This window comes from Camelus bactrianus, chromosome 8 (assembly GCF_048773025.1).
Source record: "Camelus bactrianus isolate YW-2024 breed Bactrian camel chromosome 8, ASM4877302v1, whole genome shotgun sequence".
Taxonomy (NCBI): Eukaryota; Metazoa; Chordata; class Mammalia; order Artiodactyla; family Camelidae; genus Camelus; species Camelus bactrianus.
The window spans coordinates 70,370,236-70,390,215 of NC_133546.1; the positions used below are offsets into that span (position 1 = coordinate 70,370,236).

At 35.3% G+C, this 19,980-nt stretch overlaps 1 protein-coding gene across 3 annotated transcripts in view; it reads left to right on the forward strand.

Moving 5' to 3' along the window:
* Positions 1 to 19,980, forward strand: part of PHF3 (PHD finger protein 3) — a 72,427-nt gene that overhangs the window by 38,602 nt on the left and 13,845 nt on the right. For 2 of the 3 annotated variants that reach the window (XM_074368740.1, XM_074368741.1), the window contains 6 exons: positions 2,757 to 2,918; positions 7,031 to 8,786; positions 14,329 to 14,638; positions 16,120 to 16,297; positions 19,259 to 19,406; positions 19,489 to 19,645. In XM_074368740.1, the coding sequence (XP_074224841.1) occupies positions 2,757 to 2,918; positions 7,031 to 8,786; positions 14,329 to 14,638; positions 16,120 to 16,297; positions 19,259 to 19,406; positions 19,489 to 19,645 (2,711 nt within the window). Of the gene's footprint in view, positions 1 to 1,634; positions 1,807 to 2,756; positions 2,919 to 7,030; positions 8,787 to 14,328; positions 14,639 to 16,119; positions 16,298 to 19,258; positions 19,407 to 19,488; positions 19,646 to 19,980 lie in introns of those variants that run through there. The other variant, XM_045504930.2, reaches the window with a different exon arrangement.

Consider the following 19,980-nt stretch of genomic DNA (forward strand, 5'->3'; position numbering starts at 1 on the left):
TTTTTGGATAAGACACTTAGGAAAGGTTTCTGTGGGAAGGTGGTATTTGAGTGAAGCCTGAATGAAGCCATAGAGTGAGCCATGTGGATATCTGGGAGGAGAGGCAGAGGAAGTATCAAGTAAAACCACCTTGACATGGCCTTTTGCTCTCCTGTGTTCTGGAGAGACAGACCAGTGTGACTGGAGCACAGCGGGTCAGAGTGGTCGGAGTCTGAGTCAGAGAAGTTGGTCTTCTTAAGACCATGGAGGCCCTGGCTAGGGTTTTGAGCATAAAAACCTAAGTGTGTTGGTAAGGGTTTGGAGGATCTTGACAGAAGAACAGCAACATGGTATGACTTCATATTTTGGAAGAATCACAGTTATGACTGTGTGGAGAGTACATTCTGTGTTTGAGGTGAGGGGGTGTGTGCGCAGAGGGGTGGCTATAGAGGAACCTCAGACAGCAGGAGACTTAAAGTCTTGACAAGAGATGATGGTGATTTGGAGTAGGATGTTAGCTCTGGAGGTGATAAATGGTGATCAGATGAGTGATAGGTTCTATAGAGAGAGCCAGCAGGATGAGCTGTTTGCTTGGGTGTGGGGCATGAGGAGAGAGGAGTGAGGGATAGTTTAGAGTTTTTAGGCTTGCAGCTGGGTGAGTGGAGGTTCCATTACTGGGAAGATCTTAGGAGGGGCAGCTTTTCTGTGGGGAGGGGGCATGGTGGAGTCAGTATTTCTTTGCTGTATGTTACGTTTGAGATACCTGTTAGACAACCTGGTGTACATGTCAGTTATACTCCTCCAGTGGTCAGAGGTGAGCGTGGGGCTGGAGGAGATAACTTTGGGAGTCCTGCGAGTATAGATGGACTGAATGGGGTCATTTGGGGATGAATGAGTGTAGATAAAGAAGAGAGGTGAGAGGACTGAACTCTTTAAGTCTTCCAGTGTGTGGACATCTTCAAGAAGAGGAGGCTCTATAAAAACTGAGAAGTAGTAGCTAGTGAAGTAGGAGGGTGTGATGTTCAGAAACTAAGTGAGGAGAAGGGGATTCAAGAAGGGGAAAGGGGTCAGCTATGTCAGATGCTGCTAGGAAATGCAGTAAGATAATTCTTTGAGAATGTGTATGTGGCCACATAAGTGTTCCATCATGGTGCAGTAGCCTTCTAACTGAACTCCTCACCTGTTCCTCCTAGTTATATAGTAAATGAGCCCTGGTGACTTGTCCTAAACTATATTCTTCACTAAACTTTTAGTGCATATAGCATAGTGATTAAAAGCATGGACTCTATTTTTGAGAGTAACACATGCATATAGCAGGAAATACGGAAAATAGGGGAAAAGTGCATTCTTTTATAGAATAACTGTTACAATTTTCACCTATTTCCTGCTATTCCTTTTTTTGTTTGTTTGTCTAAATGTACATACACAACATTTCATTTGTTTGTTACTAACAAGGATCACACTGTGTTCTCTAGCCAGCATTTTTCTCATAATTTATTTCTCTTCTATGTTTTATAATTTACTGGTCAAAGTATATAAGCAGTTTCATGATTCTGTTTGTTGTCAAATTGCTCTTCAAAAAGATTGTACCATTTGAAAGTATATTTATGAAGAATTTTGTTCTCTTTAAATTTTAGGATAGACCACTATCTTGTTGAACTCTTAAATGAAATTCTCCTTGGATACAAAGATGAGGACTAGATAACTTCTTGAGGTTCCTTCTAACCCCTAGGATGAAGATAATAACTAACATTTGTATAGTGCTCTAAAGTTTACAGAGTGAGTTCTCACACATCATCCCACTTGATCCTCACAACAGCCTGTGAGGTAGGTAGGACAGGTATTGTTATTCTCATTTTAGAGGTAAAGAAACCGATAGAGAAGTTAGGGGACGTGGTCAGGTTTTATTTGAGTGTTTTATTAGAGACTTGAATCTAGGCCTTTTGATCTAAATAATCATATTCCTTTTTACAAGATTTCATACAACTGCACATTTAGAATTGCTGTATGTCAGCTACTTAAGTGATACTTGTTATATACAGAAATAAGCCCATTGATAATATACATACTGTGTTCGTATTTTCTTCAGTGTCCCCCAGTCCTTTTCCACGCCCCCTCCCTTGCCATTAAGTGAATGACTCTCTCTCTCTTTTGACTAGGGGAAGGTAATTTAATTATATAGTTATATTAAACACCTGTCATTTTCCCTAGCATTTGGGGGAGGGAGAAGTTATATTATGTTTTTCATTTCTTTGTGTGTGTGTGTGTGTGTGTGTGTGTGTGTGTTTGCTACAACTCAAAAGTATATCTATATTACTCTCACACATGTAGCATAAAGTCTTTAAGGAACAGTATACAGTTAGAATTAGAATCTTTTGGGTCTAGCATGAACCTAGAATCACAAACTTTTCAGGGTATTACACTCTTTTTTGTACCACTTTAACCAAAATTGAGATAATTGAGTACTCCAGGTATAGTTGCTTATGATGTTCACCAAGGTACATGAGTGATGAGTGAGAGTGAGTGATAGTGGAAGTTGAATCAAGAAGAATTACAGCTCATCTTCTCTTTGACTGCTTATCTCAGAAAATAGAAGTTTGTGAGACTGAGTTGGGGGCTTGGTAGTGGCATTATCACATTTTAGGAATAGACCTAGAGTTTCAGGACTGCTTAGTACTGCATTAAACTGTCTCACAGTGTTTTCTGTACTGCCTTTAAATGTTTAACATCACCAATATTTTTAAAAATTAATTTTTTTGTTTTTTGTTTTTTTCTAGTTGTTGGTCTTGACGATATTATGGATGAAGGAGTTGTTAAAGAAAGTGGCAATGATACCATTGATGAAGAAGAACTGATTTTACCTAACAGGAATTTGAGGGACAAAGTAGAAGAAAATTCAGTGCGATCACCAAGAAAATCACCTCGATTAATGGCACAAGGTAATTCTTCCAAAGACTAGTGAGAAAATCAGGTGTAGGGGCAGATGTGATAGGCAGCAGACTTGCTGAGGGTGGATCATGTTCTCTCGGTGTTTGCTGCTAATGTGAGCATTTTGATAATCAGTTTTGAGATTATATCCATTTGTGGGTATACTTTTTAAAATTCTTTATTGAGGTTACACATTCACAGTAGTTTGAAGAGTTGTCTAGGTCAGTAAGTTTCTAATACCATCCTACCACCTGTTTCCCCTTTCCCCAGAGGAGACTACGCTTAACTCTTTCATCGGGTTTTATTAATTTTTTGATAACATACTTTCATGTCTCTGAGTAACACATGTATATTGCTACTTCTTGATTATTCTGATATGGATAAGTATTTATTGATTTCCTACTCTGGATGGTGAATTTAGCATTCTTTTCTCCCCTTGTTCCCCCATCATACAAAAGTACATTTTTCCATCTTTCTAATACATAATTTTGTAAGATCAGTAGTAATTACTTAACATTATTGTGACTTAGTATGCTGTTAATGACGATCCATGTAATTAGCTATAGTTACTTTTACCTTACAACTTTTTGTCTTTATGACTTAATAATTGACTTTGTTGTTCATTTGCTTACAGTTTTGTGTATTTGTATACGCAGTTTTCAGTCTGTTTATCAGTAGTTACACCCTAACTACTCTGCCAGTTGTCTGAGTCTTTTCTAGAGATATTTGTCCATATCTGATATTCTGTCATTTTCATTTTATTGAGGAAGTATCTCTTAAAGCCTTCTGATCTGCTCCTGTGTGCACTGGTGTTAGTCATCAGTGAGCCTGCTGCCTGGGTGTGGGCCAGAGATCTCCCTTTACCATTCTTCTGAGGATTCTGTTCTGTATTGCAGTCCTATTTTCTTTTTTCTGGTGGTGACACACTTCTTGTAGTAGTTTTGTGAAAAAAAGGAACATGGATATATATACTTAAACTTCATATGCTTGCAAATATATTTAATCTGTTCTCTCATTGGAATCATGGTCTGATTGAACATAGAATTCAAGGATGGAAATTGTTTTTCTTCAGAAATTTGTAAGTGTTGTTCCATTGTCTTCTAACTTCAGTGGTGTTGAGAAGTTTATTTTGATTCCGTTTTTAAAAGACTTAAATTTTTTTGGTATGTTACCTATTTTCTTTGGGAAGTTTGTGGGATCTTTAACTCTAGTGTTTTGATATTTCTGATAATGTATCTTGGTGTAGATGTATTTCATGTATTGAGCTGGGTACTTAGGTCTTTTTAGTTTGAAAACTGTTAATTCAGTTCTGGGAAAATCTCTTGAATTATTTCATTGATTATTTGCCTTTTTATTTTCTCAGCTCTTGATTTCTCTAAGTCCCATTCACATGTTAGATAGCACGGACTGACTTTTCTATTTTCTTTATCTTGCCTACTTCCCCCCTCCTTGTCTTTTTCCTCTGCTTGCGGAAATTTTCTCATGTTTATCCTTCAACTTTTTCATCAAATTTTGCATTTCTAACTTCTGAATGTCCTTTTTGTTTTGTTTTGTTTTGGGAATAGTCCTTTTTGTAACATTCTGGTCTTGTTTCATGGATGCAAGATCTTTTGTCTTTCATAAGGCACTTAACGGTGTTTTAAAGTGCTTTTACTCCCCCCCCCCTTTTTTTTTGCTTCGTCTTTCATGTTAAGAGACTTTTCCTAAAATGTCTGATGTTTGATTAGTTGGTCATGTTTAAGAGTAGGGAACTAAAACTGTGTGGAACCTTTTAAGTGTGTGAGCTGGGTTTTGTCAACTATGAGCATCACTATTTGGTAATCTGGTTGTGTTATTTTTTTGAGGAATCCCTGTTGCTAGAATGCAGGCTCATTAGATTGCTAGCATATTATGGGAACCCTTGAGGGAAGCTCATGGTGGCATCTCAGCTTTCAGTATATACAAATTCACATAATCTCACAAATTTCTGTGTACTTAAGTGCCAGTCTTAGCTATGCCTGATGTTCCTTAGTCTAGAAACTGTCTTCTTACACTCTCCAGAGAATAAGCCTCTAGTCTTGGATTAGGACCAGAGAAGGGCAGTTGTCCAACAGATGGAGTAGAGGGGAGGGAGCTTGGGGTCTAATTGCTTTTTAAACAACTTTCAACTTATCATCTTTTTAACCACCTGCCTTCATCCCTACTTTAGAATCAGCTGGGGTCACCAGTTCCTAAGCTTTCTGAGGTATTAATGGTATTGGTTCGACGAACGCTGCCAGATTAGTGTTTATCTTTTCTTAGATCTCCTGCATCAGTTATTTCTTGATCATCTCTTGTTTGGCTGCCAAACTTGTCACTGTCACCTTCTCTCCTGTTCTTCCTTTCCTTTTGTATAGCTTTAATTGTGGGGTTTTGAGAAGTAGATTAACTTATGTGCATGTATTCACCATCTTTTCCTAAACTTTAATTTTTAATCAGTTTTTGAAATCAGTTTTTTGATATATATTTGTGACTTTGAGAAATGAAAAGAATAGAATGACCATCATAGACAAATAATGATAATATTTGGCCTATGCAGCCAGGCTTCAGACTAAGACGGTTTATATTTAGAGGAGAAAAAGTAACTTTATACTTAGCTCAATAAATGCATTACTATTGGAAAACAGTTTTTTATTTGAATACCTTCACAGTTGAATGTGCTATTCATTTGTCAGCCACTTAGGTAATAGGTGTTAAAAAGTTCTTCATTTACTTTATTTCAAAACAGGTAAATATAGTTGAATTTTGACTACTGTAAACTGTTTTCAAAGCTTTAAAATCATCTAAATATTGATAACCAACCATTAAAATTTTAGTTGTTTAAAAATGTTATATATCTGAGCCTGTGATAAATAGTACATAATCCACCAAGTAATTTTTGTAAGTTGTTGGGTACCTACCTGCCGACCGCATATTGTGCCAAGTCCTGAGGGAATTAGAAAGAGTCTCTGAGATTAGGATGACCATATAATTGTCTAAACTGGGACACTTTTGAGTGTTAGGACCACAAGCACCTCCTAGGACTGTTAGAGACAAATGAGAATGGTACCTTCTGTAAGGGTCTCGCAGTTCAGTGATATATGACAAATTAGGGAAATGTTCTATATATTGGCACATAGTCGAGTTTTACATAGAAAGGAAGGAGACTTTTTCTTTTAGTATCAATTGGTGGTGTTCAGTTTTCATGCAGAGTTGATTGATTCAGAGGTGTTGGATATGCATAGGCTTGGATATAGCTTACTATTTTGTATTTCAGTTTGTGGGTTGTTTTTCTACTTAGTGAATTATTTAACTCTCTTTCCAATTTCTTTTCACTTTGTGCTCCTCCTTCCCTTGGGGGATGCATCCAGTTAGGGAAAGGAGGAAAATCTCATTTAGTGGATTCTTTGTTAGGAGCATTGTTAAAAGTGGGAAGCTTTATTAAATTATTTTTGTACGTTATTCATTTTCCCTTATGATATATTTTCTAGGTTTAAATCTTTTTGTTTACAGTTACTCTTTTTGTTGACCTGTGTTTAGCACTTTAGTCTCCACTTTGTTCCTTCTGTTGGGAATAGCTTGAATGCTAAAATGGAGATAGGAGGGAAGCACATTCATAAAGGCATTAGAATCCTTTTGAGGCTGTGCTTTGAAACTCACACAGGTCCTGTTTGTGATAGACGATTTAGTACAGATTTTATTGGCACCTGAATTTGTTTGGTTTTATATATTTGACAATATTTAATATTAAAACTGAATGACAGTCTTGCTTTAAGATGGGTATTAATATAAGGGAACCCTATTTTATTGATTTTACTCCCAATTTACTTTTATAGAAAGGAAATTTGATGAAAACATTTCTGTCTTATTGTAAAGTATAGTATCAGTCTGAATTTTAGAGGTTTTTTTCCTGCCCCAGAATTGATAGAACTTTGATAAGTATAAAATTTATGTATATTAAAAAAAATCATCATCATGAGTAAGTGTTTAGTACATTTTCATTGAAGTGAGCAAATACATTTTATAGCTCAGAATAAAGATGCGATATATTCTAAATTGCACTGAAATAAAAATACATGACAAAACAGCTAAGTTATTTTTATTTTTTTTTTTTCCTTTGTGATAGAACAAGTAAGAAGTTTGCGACAAAGCACTATTGCCAAGCGTTCAAATGCAGCACCTTTAAATAGCACAAAAAAAGCATCTGGGAAGACTGTATCTGCCCCTAAAGCAGGGGTGAAACAACCAGAAAGGTGTCATTTAAAGGAAGAAGTTGATTCATCACCAAAACCTGAGCACCATAAAGAGAGCAGGAGGAGCAGCCGACATAGTGCACAAACCGAAGTAGCAGTGTCGTCTTGTCTAGAAATGAAAGATGAAGCTGGATTAGATTCTGAGCACAAGTGTAATAATCAGGGAGGAGCAAATGTGCCATCTCATGAGTTAAATTGTCCACTCCTTTCAGAGACTTGTGTTACTATTGAAGAAAAGAAAAATGAAGCTCTGATGGAATGTAAAACTACGACTGTTAGTAGCCCATTGTTTAAGTTTTCAGATAAAGAAGAACATGAACAGAATGATTCCATTTCAAGTAAAATGGATGAGACTGTTGTTGAAGAAATGAAGGCAAAGGGAGATGGTGAACAAGAATCAGAGGAGACAGTAAAATTACCCCCTGAAGATGACCACATTATTGAGGAACCTGTGTCTTCTGCTGCTTTTTCTGGTGATGCTGCTTGTGCAAACCCAAATAAGACAGAAAACAGCCTTGTAGGTTTGTCTAGTGCTGTGGATGAAGTACATGAGTGTAATTTGGAATTGAAGAATACTGTGGAAGTTGCTGACAAAGCTAAGAACTCCCTTCATGGAAATGAAATAGAACCATTGAGTTATTACAAAGACACAGAGTCTAATGATCAGCAGTTGGAGGGCACTGAATTTAATAAATCAAACTTAGAGGTGGTTAATACTAGTGCTTTTGAATCAGAAAGTAGTATTTTAGATAATGCTATTTGTGATGCACCTGACCAGAATTCAAACCAGTTGAATATTGTTGGAAGTATTAAAATGGAGTCTCCTGAGACAAGCCTTCAGGACGACAGAGACAGCCAGTCAAGCAGTGTTTCTTGCTTAGAGTCAAAAAACGTAAAATCCAAACATACAAAACAGGTAATGCATTCTAAGCAAAACATGACCACAGATACTCAGAAAAAAATTGTTGTAACAAAGCATGAATTAATGCATAACAAAGCTAAAGTCAGTGTCAAAAGTGTGAAGCGAAACGCTGATGAGTCTGAATCTAAGCAGAATTTTCAAAGGCCTGTCAAAGTGAGAAAAAAACAAGTTGATAAGGATTCAAAGATCCAGAGTTGCAGTTCTGGGGTTAAATCTGTGAAAAATCAAGCTCATTCTATATTCAAAAAGACATCACAGGATCAAAATTTAGTTCAGATTTCAAAACCCTTAACTCACTCTTTCAGTGATAAGCCTCATGGTCACCCTGGTTGCACTAAAGAACCTCATCATCCTGCACAAACTGGTCATTTATTGCATTCCAGCCAGAAACAGTGCCACAAGCCCCAGCAGCCCACTCCAGCGGGGAGAACCAATAGTCATATGAAGGAGGAGCTTGAGCATGCAGGTAGTATCGAACATTTTAAGGAAGAGGATAAACTGAAATTTAAAAAACCAGAGAAGAACCTACAACCTCGCCAGAGAAGAAGCAGCAGAAGTTTTTCTTTGGATGAGCCACCATTGTTCATTCCAGACAACATAGCTACCATAAAAAGGGAAGGCTCAGATCATAGCTCTTCATTTGAAAGCAAATATATGTGGACTCCCAGCAAGCAGTGTGGGTTTTGCAAAAAACCGCATGGCAACAGGTGTGTGTGTGTGTGTATGTGTGATGTGTACATTGAAGACAAATTGCTTTCTTTAGGGTGGTGTTAGTGTGAGAACTTTTTATAGAAAGAGATTATTTAGCATGCGAAGACTTTTGCAGAAACAAAAACCCCTCATCAGTCCTGGATAAGTGATAGAAAGATGGAGCCACTAAATTTACAGATACATCATCCTAGAACATTTTAAAACACCATGGTCTGACCAGCAGCTGGCATATATGGAAATGTTTTGTCATTGTAACCAGTTAGAGAGTGTAATTTAGTCATTGCATCTTTAAAAAAAAAAATAATCAGAAAATTGTTACAGTGCTTTTGGTCTGTAAGTTAAATAATAATTTGTTTGGCTTAAGAACTAGTAATAAAGTGTGAAGGTCATAATGAAAATTCTCTATATATATTTTTTTAAATGAAGCACACCTATTGTCACTTAATACCACTACTTCATAACTATCAAACTTGACCTTAGAATGAAATTTGATAGCTAAAACAACTGTTAAATTACCCAGGTGGATTTTGTATGTAACATGGGATGGGGTAAAACATGTATTTCATTTCTGATTGTTTTAGTGATTTGAATTTCTTGTGATTTCTGATCTTTTAAAAAGATTTCATAGTACTGCCCTTCAGCACTTACCTAAGGATTCAGTGTTTTATAGTTTTATGATACTGCTACCTTCTCTGCCCCCCATGTGTTTTTTATTTGCTAACTTTTTAAGAAAAGGCGAACAAGAGTTGAAGTGGAGTTTCCAGCTACAAGATTATCCTGTTCAAGTGTTCAGATTGCTGTTGGAACTTCTATCAACATTGATATGATAAAAGAACGTTGTAGCTTGCACATTGTAGTATTATCTTTACTCATGAAAGTAAATGTTAGAATGACTTCCCAGCATAATTAGATTACATAAAAATCAAACTCTTTAGGGAGGGACAGTATAGTACAGTGTGGTGTAATATATTATTTTGGTGTGAAAGGTGGTGGTTGGGAGTTCTTGAGGCTATTCTGTAAAAAATTACTTTTATGTCAAAGGATTTCTTCATTTGTGATTCAGTCCATGGCCTGTTTTTAGTGTCAGTGGCTACTTTTTTAACAGCATATTCCAGTTTTAAAAAACTGACTTGTTTGAATATAGTGCTACATTTGCTCTCACTTTTGTGGTCTTTAGAAAGCTTTTTTGTTTAAAACACTTTACTCAGATACTCTAAAGTGGGCCTGCTAATTTTCAGGCCTGTAAAAATTAAGGACTGGATGGTCCTTATAAGTGATCCTTTAAACGAGTCCCCCCCCTTTTTTTTTTTTCGCCAGAATCTTCTAAAAATCACACTGACATGGTCAGAGTAATGAAATAGCCTTAAACTGAATGAGTTTCTAAAATGAAACTTTGGTCTAGAGTTGGAAGCCATGTTAAGTACGTCATAAGGTAGCTTTTTTGGAGATAAACGTGATGGCCTGGTCTCAGGAGTTTGCCCAGGCTTTTTAATGATTATCACTTCACTAACATCAGCAGATGTCTTCCTAAAATGAAGATTAAGTGTTAAGTTCCATTGTTTTTTTACCTGATGCCACCTTTTGGATCTACTGCATAAAACCTACAGTTTAGTTTCTTTGCCCCAGTCTAGAACATGACTTAAAATATTAGATGTGTAGGGATCTTAAGTTTACCCTGTGTAATTGATACGAATAATATATAATAACATTGGAAACACTCAATTTTGGAAGCAACATTTCACATTGAAAAATTACTTCAATTTTGTGAATAAAGAAGCCTAAGTGATTGTTTTTTTCTTTAAATATTGACTAGCCTTTGTCCTTCTTTGATGCATTCTGCTTGTATACACTGAGTTTATTTAAAAGGTGAACCTGTTATGCAGCATGTAATTTTCCTAGATTAATCTATGTGTAAGAATATGAATTTATTAGGAAGGACATATCTGGAAATAATTTTCATCCATTTCTTCGATCTCATGCACTAGCTACACTGAAAGCTATTTGTTGATGTGGCCTTTTTTTTTTTTTTTTTTTTTTTTAGCACTTTTGACAAATTTACTACTGTAAAACTTTTATAACTCTTCAACATTTTACATGTGTTGCAACTGAGGTTAGCTTCCTGAATGTTCTTCCAGTTGGAAATTATATTTTTAAATAAGGATTTGTTTGTGGCATGGCCAAATGTAGTATTTGACCATAAGCAGCTTCTGCACATACCCTAAAGACTGGGTATTGACTGTCTCATATGCACATTGTGCTTCCACTTATTTTCCTGATTCAGCCCTTACAGCAAAGGTATATTCATTATTTTAAAAATCAGACTATTTAATGCTCTTTTTAAGTGGCCTTTGAACCTCTTTTAAACACACGCCAGTTGGCATTTTGGAAGGAGGAAGTCTTAGTCTTCATATTACCTGCTTCGTAGTTTCTAGTGCTTCCCTACCTTTCCAGGTGACTTTTGTATCTTTAGTTTATATTACACTTACTTGCCTAGTTGTAGAAGGTTTGTTTATTGGATGAAATTTAAAAACAAAAATATTTCCTTAGCATAATGGAGCTTTAATACTCAAAGAAGAAGCCTTCTTCTGAGAAGGGAATTTTCTCTTAGAGTAAGTGATTCTGGTTTTTCTTAAAAGTTTAAATTTAATCTCTGCAGATTGGATTGTTAGTGACAAAAATAATGATGTAATATTTCCGTGAAATAGAATCATTTTATCTTAGTATATACACTTTTATAGTAACATAGTCTAGATTGTTACTTAGAGGAAGCACTTTGTAGAACTTGAGGGCCCGTTGTTAGTGAATTTGTGACATGAATTTGCGAAGAACAGAAGTTCATAGTGTTGCCTCTGGCTTACTTTGAAGAAACTTGAAAACTTTCTAAGAATACATTTTGGGTTATGCCAAAAATATTAGAATTATGATTAAATTTTAAATCAGGTTTAAATTATAGTAGGATTTTAAGTTTTGTGATGAACAGGTTTAAATTATAGTAGGATTTTAAGTTTTGTGATGAACATATCACAGTAGGAGAACACACCAAAAATATTTCTGAACTTTTCTGTTTATTTTGGTCCAATTAATTGATCCAGAGCTAAACTCGACACTTTAATTATCTTAGTGAAATATTTAACCTCCAGGTTATAGTCTTTTCCATAGATTTTTGCATATTGGTAGGCAAAATTTCAAGGACAGAGCAGAAAATTGGGAGAGTAATTATGTTAGCTGTTTGATCCATACTCCACCTCTTTTTTAATCCATGTGGAAAGAATAATAGAAAAAGGGAAGACAGTATATATGGTATATGAAGCTTGTAGTACTGCTGTAGTATACATTTTTAGGTGACCAGTTTCACTTTCAAGTGAATCAGTTACATTTTCCCCGAGAACGTGTGGACATTATATTTTATCAAGTCTTGTTTTGATTTCTCAGAATTTTATTTAAGTGCACTTTTTTTTTCTTTTTTTAAGGAAAACTAAACCTATGATACATCTGTCAATGGCACTGGAGTTTTGAAATTTGCTTTTTAGAGCTTCTCAAGTTTGAGGAGACATTGCCATAGTAAACTTGGGTCATTGTGATATAATTAATACATTTCACATAATAAAATATCTCCCTGATTAAAGATTTGAAATTTCTTAATATGTGCTTTATGATGATACTTATATTTGGATTTGGGGCAAAAGCATAGCTATGGTCATAGTGTAGATTTTTAAGTAGTCATATTGAGCTATTCCAGGCTTGTTTTGAAGAAACTTGAAAACACATTAGCTTTCTTTCAGTATTTCAAAAGCATAGTTCTTTTCAAGAAATAGCAGTTCTTACAAGTTTGTAACCTGAAATAGGAAAGCTTTTTAAGTATTTGTATTTTTCAAATTTTGTATTTTTTTGTTGGCTGGAAGATCTGTATCACTGACTCATGGACCCATCTAAAAATCTTCCAAACTGAGAGAAACCATTTCTGTTTTGCAAATACCACATTGATGGAAAATTTTCTTACTAAGCCTATGAATACAGAAATAATTCTCTATTTTTTTGTTCTTACTTAAGGTGTGATTTTTTTTCAATGTTTTTTTTTTTTCCCCCTCAAATGAACTGTTGAGGAAATGACAACTTACCTGAAAAAGCTAGCACAAGCATTACCAGTTAGGGTAAAGAATGGTAAATTACAGACGTGAAGAAGTCAAGTTTCCTCAGTGCGTAGCAGTGTTGGTCCACAATAAAAAGTCACTGGAGGAAGAAGGGTGGAGTGTGCTGCTGTTAGGGAATGAGGTATTTGGCATTACTTTCTCAAGACATCCTATAAGGATTGAAACTCAAATGTCCTGGTTTTTCTAGTTCCTACAAAAACAGGACCTCTGGTATATTTAGAGAGAGTTGGTCGTATCACCCACCCAGTGTATTACCTTTAACATCTTCCTGTTGGACCACGGGTTTTTAAAAGGAGTTTTGTCACTGTTGGTGGTGCCACTATTCTTATCAAAATCAGCACAAAGTCTTTAAATCATTAATATACTTAAATCCTTCAAAATCTTTAAAACATATGAATTACTAACCTGAAGAAGAAAAAAGGAAAATGTTAAACATAAGTTATCTTTGTCATTTTCCTAACAATGGGCTGAAAAGTATGTAAAAAAAGATAATTTACCCCCCAAATTGCTGTTTATATATCTGTTTTCCTGTAAATTCAAAAGTAATTTCAGGTATTTTTCCTAAGTTAGAAAAACTTTTAGAGTCATATGTCCTTGGGCTTTTTCATTTGTTACTGAAATTATTTCTTAGATAAAATGCAGTAGAGGGGAAAATGTTTGTAAGGGGGCTGTTTGGAAATTATAAACACCCTGAATAATAGTATCCCCATGTTAAGATACAACATTAATCTTTATTTGGGAAAACAAATTTATTATCTAAAGCACAAAGTCGAGCAGTCAGGAAGCCCACATTCGAAAGTATAAGATTCTTCAGCTAAATCTGTTAACACCATGAACCACAATATTTTGAGCTCAAAGAATAGTTAAGGTAGTTGATAAAAAATATGAGAGGCTAGTGTTAGTTTTTGAGTTGCATTTTTTTTTGCATCTGGTTTTTCTTTTTGTCATTTAAAATGATTCGTTGGATAAATGACTCTCTAATTTTATGTATGATTTCAGGTCTATGTGGTAAATGTAATTGTGACTTTGATGGGTTGTCTATGGTCAGATTATCACAGGTCTTACCACCCTTCTCAGTGGAAAAGTGCTGTTACTCTGTACTTTGTTGTTCTATGCAGTATACTGACAAAGTCCTCTTGTCCTCTGTTTTCATCCTTATGTTTTTTCCCTGAGTATTTTCTTATTTATGCTAGATAGAGGGGAGATATTTGACTTTAAGTTCCATTTCCAAAGAATATTCTTTTCTTTAAAAACATTCTCCATGTTGAACTAATAGAATGGATAAAGTTAGAAAACCTGCAAAATACCAAAAATACTGAAAATTCAATTTAGACTCAGCATTGATTTTTAAGAAAATGTATTAAATCAGTTTTTTTCTTTCTTCCAGGTTTATGGTTGGCTGTGGGAGATGCGACGACTGGTTTCATGGCGATTGTGTTGGGTTAAGTCTTTCTCAAGCACAACAAATGGGAGAGGAAGACAAAGAATATGTATGTGTGAAATGTTGTGCTGAAGAAGATAAAAAGACTGAAATAGTAGATCCAGATATTTTGGGAAACCCGGCTAAAGCTGAAGTCCATAGTGAAGATAAAGCAATGGAATACGAAAAGCTTGGCTTATCAAAGCACAGTATAACAAATGACAAAACCAAATATATAGATGACACAGTGAAGCACAAGGTCAAAATTTTAAAACGGGTGAGATGCTCATTAATGCATTCTTTTTAAGCTCATTGTTTTGTCTTTTAGTTGAGTTGTCTCCATTTTGTCTAAAAAGACACTGTAAAACATTAACATTCTAAATGTTTTGAGAAACCCCCCAGTCTCTTTACTAGGATACTGCTATATACTATCAATTAGTATATATTTAGGGGAATTTCAAAATCTTAACTTTTAAAAAAAAAGTTTCTTTAGTTTTATTATTTTGGTAGGGAGGTAATTAGATTTGTTTATTTATGTTTGGAAGGAGTACTGGGGATTGAACCTAGGACCTTGTGCATGCTAAGCTATACTTTCCTCCCAGAATTTTTACATTTTAATGGCAAAAAAAATAGTTTAGGTTTTATTGACCTCACTTGAAATTAAAAATTATTGCTCTAAAGTCTGGGGAAGTACTAATGAACTTAATAAAAAGCCCCTGCCCTCATGGCTCTTAAATATAAATAGGAAAAGACAGATAATAAGTAGTTACTGTATCGGAAAAGAAACTGAGGTTAGTCTGATTTTGTAAATACATGAGCCATGCAAGTGATAACTGCTTCCTTTTCTTTTTGATGGTGGTGAAACTTATTTGGACTAGTTTGATTTTAGCTTACGGAATTTGCTTTTTAAATACCACTCCTTACCCCTGGATTTTATGTTGAACCACTTGTTGTGTTCCTGTTGTGTGCCAGGCATGGTGCCAGACTTGAGTATATAACACCGAACGAAATGTGTTCCTGCTTTCAAGTATCCAGTTGTAGAGAATGAACAAGGAAATAAAAAATGAGAGGATTCCCAGTCTAGAGAAAATCAGTTTTTTATACATACTCTGTCTTCTTAAAACCTGTGGTTATATTTCTGTACACATTGTTCTTCTCACTAGTATGACGGGATTAATTATTCTCAAGAGTCTCAGAGAATTCTGATTTCGTTTGTAGTTATTTGTGGGTTATAACTGGACATGAGTAGTAGGTATCCTAATGGTTTGTTCTAACTTATGGGAGTTAAAATTGCCAATAGGTACTCTGAAAATTTGATACTTTTGTATATAGGTAAATGTGACTTTGTTTTTCACTATTTTCTGGAACAAATTTAGATAACTTATTTCTCCACAATCACCCCCCCCCCCCTTTTTTTTTTCCATATCCACAGCCAACTAAGAGAACTCTTTATTTTCTTTCTAATACTGCTCCTGGGAATATGATATCAGTGTTTTTAAATTCCCCTTTACAGGCTGTTTTGGCTTCTGCAGAAAATAGGTGCTAACAGATGGATTTTGGATGGATAATTGAGAGTTAGTTTTGTATATCTTCAAAAAACAATTATTGGGCTAAAGAATGGAATATGTTTGATATCTTAATAGGTTGTAATATTAATTAGGTTTAATTTTTTTCATCTACATACTCTTGAGGCTTGCTTTATATTTAAAGGTAGTTTAGTAGTTTTCACTGTATTGAATTAAATACTATTTTTTCCAGGATGCTGGTGAAGGCAAAAACTTATCAGACTGTAGGGACAGTGAAATCAAAAAATGGCAACTAGCTCCTCTTCGAAAGATGGGACAACCAGTTTTACCTCGGAGATCCTCAGAAGAAAAAAGTGAAAAAATACCCAAAGAGTCTACAAATGTTACTTTTGAAAAAGCTTCAAAATCAGGTAGTAAGAATAATAGAAATTGTTATATACTAATGCATATGTATTTTACTTCATATACTATCAATTAGTATATCTAGGGAAATTTAAACATTTTAACATTTTAATGGCAATAAAAATAGTTTAGGTTATTGACCTTACTTGAAATTAAAAATTATTGCTCTAAATTCTGGGGAAGTACTAATGAACTGCCACTGCCCTCATGGCACTTAAAAATACTAATAGGAAAAGACAGATAATAAGTAGACAAATAAGAAAATGGTATGCTGTTTTAGAGAATTTAGGCACTATGGAGTAAAAGCTGAGTAATGGGATAGAGAGTCAAGGTCAGGGAGAGTGGTGGGAGTTTGTTCCAGAGTGAATGGAGTTGGTAACTTGAGGTGGGATCTGAAGGCATGCAGAGTTGTTTTGGAGGGAGGAATACATAGTGGGCATAGCCAGTCTGAAGGCTTCGAGGTAGAAACAGTCTCTGCATTTGGGGAGCAAGAAAGTTAGTATGGAATGATTAGAATGTAATACATGACGGTTAGAATGGTGATGAAAATGAGTTTAGAGAAAATTATGTAGAAACTTTGCACCCATGACAAGACTTCATATTTTCTTCTGAATATAATGGGAAACCTTTAGAGGAGTTTTTACAAGGTAATGATGGGTCAGTCTGGTTTCCTGTAGAGATTGGACTGTAGGGGTTAGGAGAACAGGAGCCAGCTAGGCTCCTAGGAGCCAGCTAGGAGCCTAGAGCAGCAGCCTAGGAAAGACATAGTAGTAGCTGGGAGCAGAGGTGCAGTGAGGGTAGTGCGAAGTGATCAGATTCAGATATACTTTATAATAGACATGGCAGAACTTGCATTTGGAGTAAATACAGGTAGAAGAAGGAGAGTCTCAACATACGGTTAGATCAGTGTTGGTACTATTTGCAGAGATGGGAAAGAGAAAATGATTTGGGGAGGAAAATTGAAAATTTATGTTTTGGGTGTTTTAACTTTGAGATGCCTATTAGAGATCCAGGTGGAGATGTTTTGAGTAAACCTTTGGCTGATGAGTCTGGAGCTTAGAGAAGACTTTGGGCAATGGTATATAAATTTGGGATTTATCAGTGTGTAGTTGTTATTTTAAATCATGGACTTAGGTATAAACAGCTGCAGAGAGAATTTGATAATAAAGAGGCAGAAGCAGGGCCCTTGGGGATGCATCCACATTTAGATCTTAGGAAGAAGAGAGGAGCCAGCCTACGAGATGGCCTTTGGGGTAAGAGAACTAAAAGACCATGGTGGCCTGGAAGCCAGGTGAAGTTATGAGGAGGGAATGATCAGTTGTGGCACATGCTGCCTAGATGTCTAATAAGATGAACCCAGATTATTAAATATGTCATTTAGTGAAATGGAGATCATTGGTGACCATTGATTTTGGAGCAGTGGGGACAAAAGCCAATCAATTGTAGTGACTTATGGAAGAATGGAAGATAAGGAACTGGTGATAGTGATTATGGATAGCTCTCAAGGAATTTGGCTGTTAAAGGGAACAGAAGTGGTGTGGTGGCTAGTGGAAGATGTGAGGTCTGGATTTCTTCTTAAGGAAATACTACAGCATGTTTGTTAAGAATAATGGGAATGATCCAGTAGAGAGAGAATGTGATGATGTAGGAGACAAAGTAATAGTTGAGGCTCAGAATCCATGAAGAGATCAGAGGGAATGGGATTCACCTGGAGGGGCTGGTCATAGGCGAGGACAGCTCGTCCATTGTAACAGCAGGGAAAGCTGTGCTAGGAGGGGATAGGTGAGCTAGGTTAGTAGATTTGGTGACAGGAGGATGTGATAGCTGACGTTGTTTTTATTTCCTGAGTGAAATAGGAAGTGAGAAAATCAAATGAGGTTGAAGTTGAAGAAAGGAGGTTTTGTTGGTTTGAGAAGAAAGGAGAAAAAGTGTAAAACAGATGTTTTAGAACGTGGGAAAGCGAATTTACTAGGACAGTTTAATAGGATTAGGGCAGCAGATTGAGCTGACTACTTAAGATCTGTGATTATAAATTTAAAGTGAGATCTGTCAGCACTACTGCTTATTTCCTCCAGTTACCCTCAGCTCTTTGCAGGCTTCTTGAGTGAAGGAAAAAAGTTGGCTTTCACCATGGTTGTGGTTTTTGCCAACGCAGATGTTTAAAGGAGAGGGAATAAAGATGTTAAGTCTGCAAGGGAATGGTGAGTGTTGGACCATCTGATGAAAGCCGGTTATTTGGGAAAGTGAGGACATGGGATGGTAAAAATGATAGATTTAAGAATTGCTGGAATGAAAAGCCTGTAGAATAATAAGCTGGTTTGTGGGATGTTTGACATTGAGTTTCTGAAGATGTGCATGAATTAGTAATGATGGAATGAAAAATCATTTGAAAAGCTTAATATTCAAATTAACACAGTCGTTTTAAACCCAAAGGGAATTCATCAGTTTTGTGGCCCTAGTTAAGTCATTACATTATCTGCTCACTTACTAAGTTCAGATCAATTTTTCTAAATAGTTCTTTACAAGTTTATATATATATATATATGAATGATATAGTGTATATATAAAAAGTAGCTCTAAAAAAACCATTATCTAAAATGGAAAAGGGGTATATACATTTTAGAGCTTTAGGACCACTTTTTAGTCACTTAATTTCCAATTAAAATTTATCTTAATTAGAGCTTTTTTCTTATTGAGGTATAATTGACATATAACGTTAGTTTCAGTTGTATAATATAATGTTTCAGTACTTGTGTATATTGCAGAGTGATCCAAGTTTAGTTATCTGTCATCAAACATAGATTAGAATTACAATGTCAGGGATATTTCAGTACGAAATATGGATTCTGATCTCATTTCTAAGTAATGATTTTTAATCAGTCAACTTGTTATAAACTTACATTGTGCAATAAAAAAGGAAAATACCTTTTGGAAACAATTTAATGAGTTTTGATATTGATTTAAACTAGGTGCTCATGAAAAGCAAGAGATAAAGAAAAAGAAAACTGAAAAGGGGATGCCTACTGCACACCCTCCGGCTGCTGCTGCTTCCAAGCCCTCTGCAGATCAGATCCGACAGAGCGTCAGACATTCTCTCAAAGATATTCTCATGAAAAGGTAACACGCATTGTTATTGTAGAAGATTGAATAATGTATGCTTCACCTATTTGAAAAATAATTGAATTATTCTAATTTTAAGACTTACAGACTCAAATTTGAAGGTACCAGAGGAAAAGGCAGCAAAAGTTGCCACAAAAATTGAAAAAGAGCTTTTCTCTTTTTTTCGGGACACAGATGCTAAATATAAGAACAAATATAGAAGTTTGATGTTCAATCTGAAAGATCCTAAAAACAATGTAAGTATGTTTTGTTCATGTCTGGTTATTTATGTTTCTAACTTTCCTAAATACACAGGGATTTATAATTATAATACAGTAGGTCTGTAATTTGCTTCTTGAAGTGAGACCATGTAATTTTAATAGTCTTTTGCTACTGAACTGAGTTATGAATTCTGCACAGTAGTGACTAGTATTATACAATGTCTATTAAAATATAAAATCCTAAATATGTGTTAACCTGATATAGGTGAATTTTCTTGCCTAAATGTCCCTTGTTTAATCCAGTTTATTAAAAAAAATTCATTCATATGTATTCTTTAAAAACTCATAACACTATATAATTAATACTTATG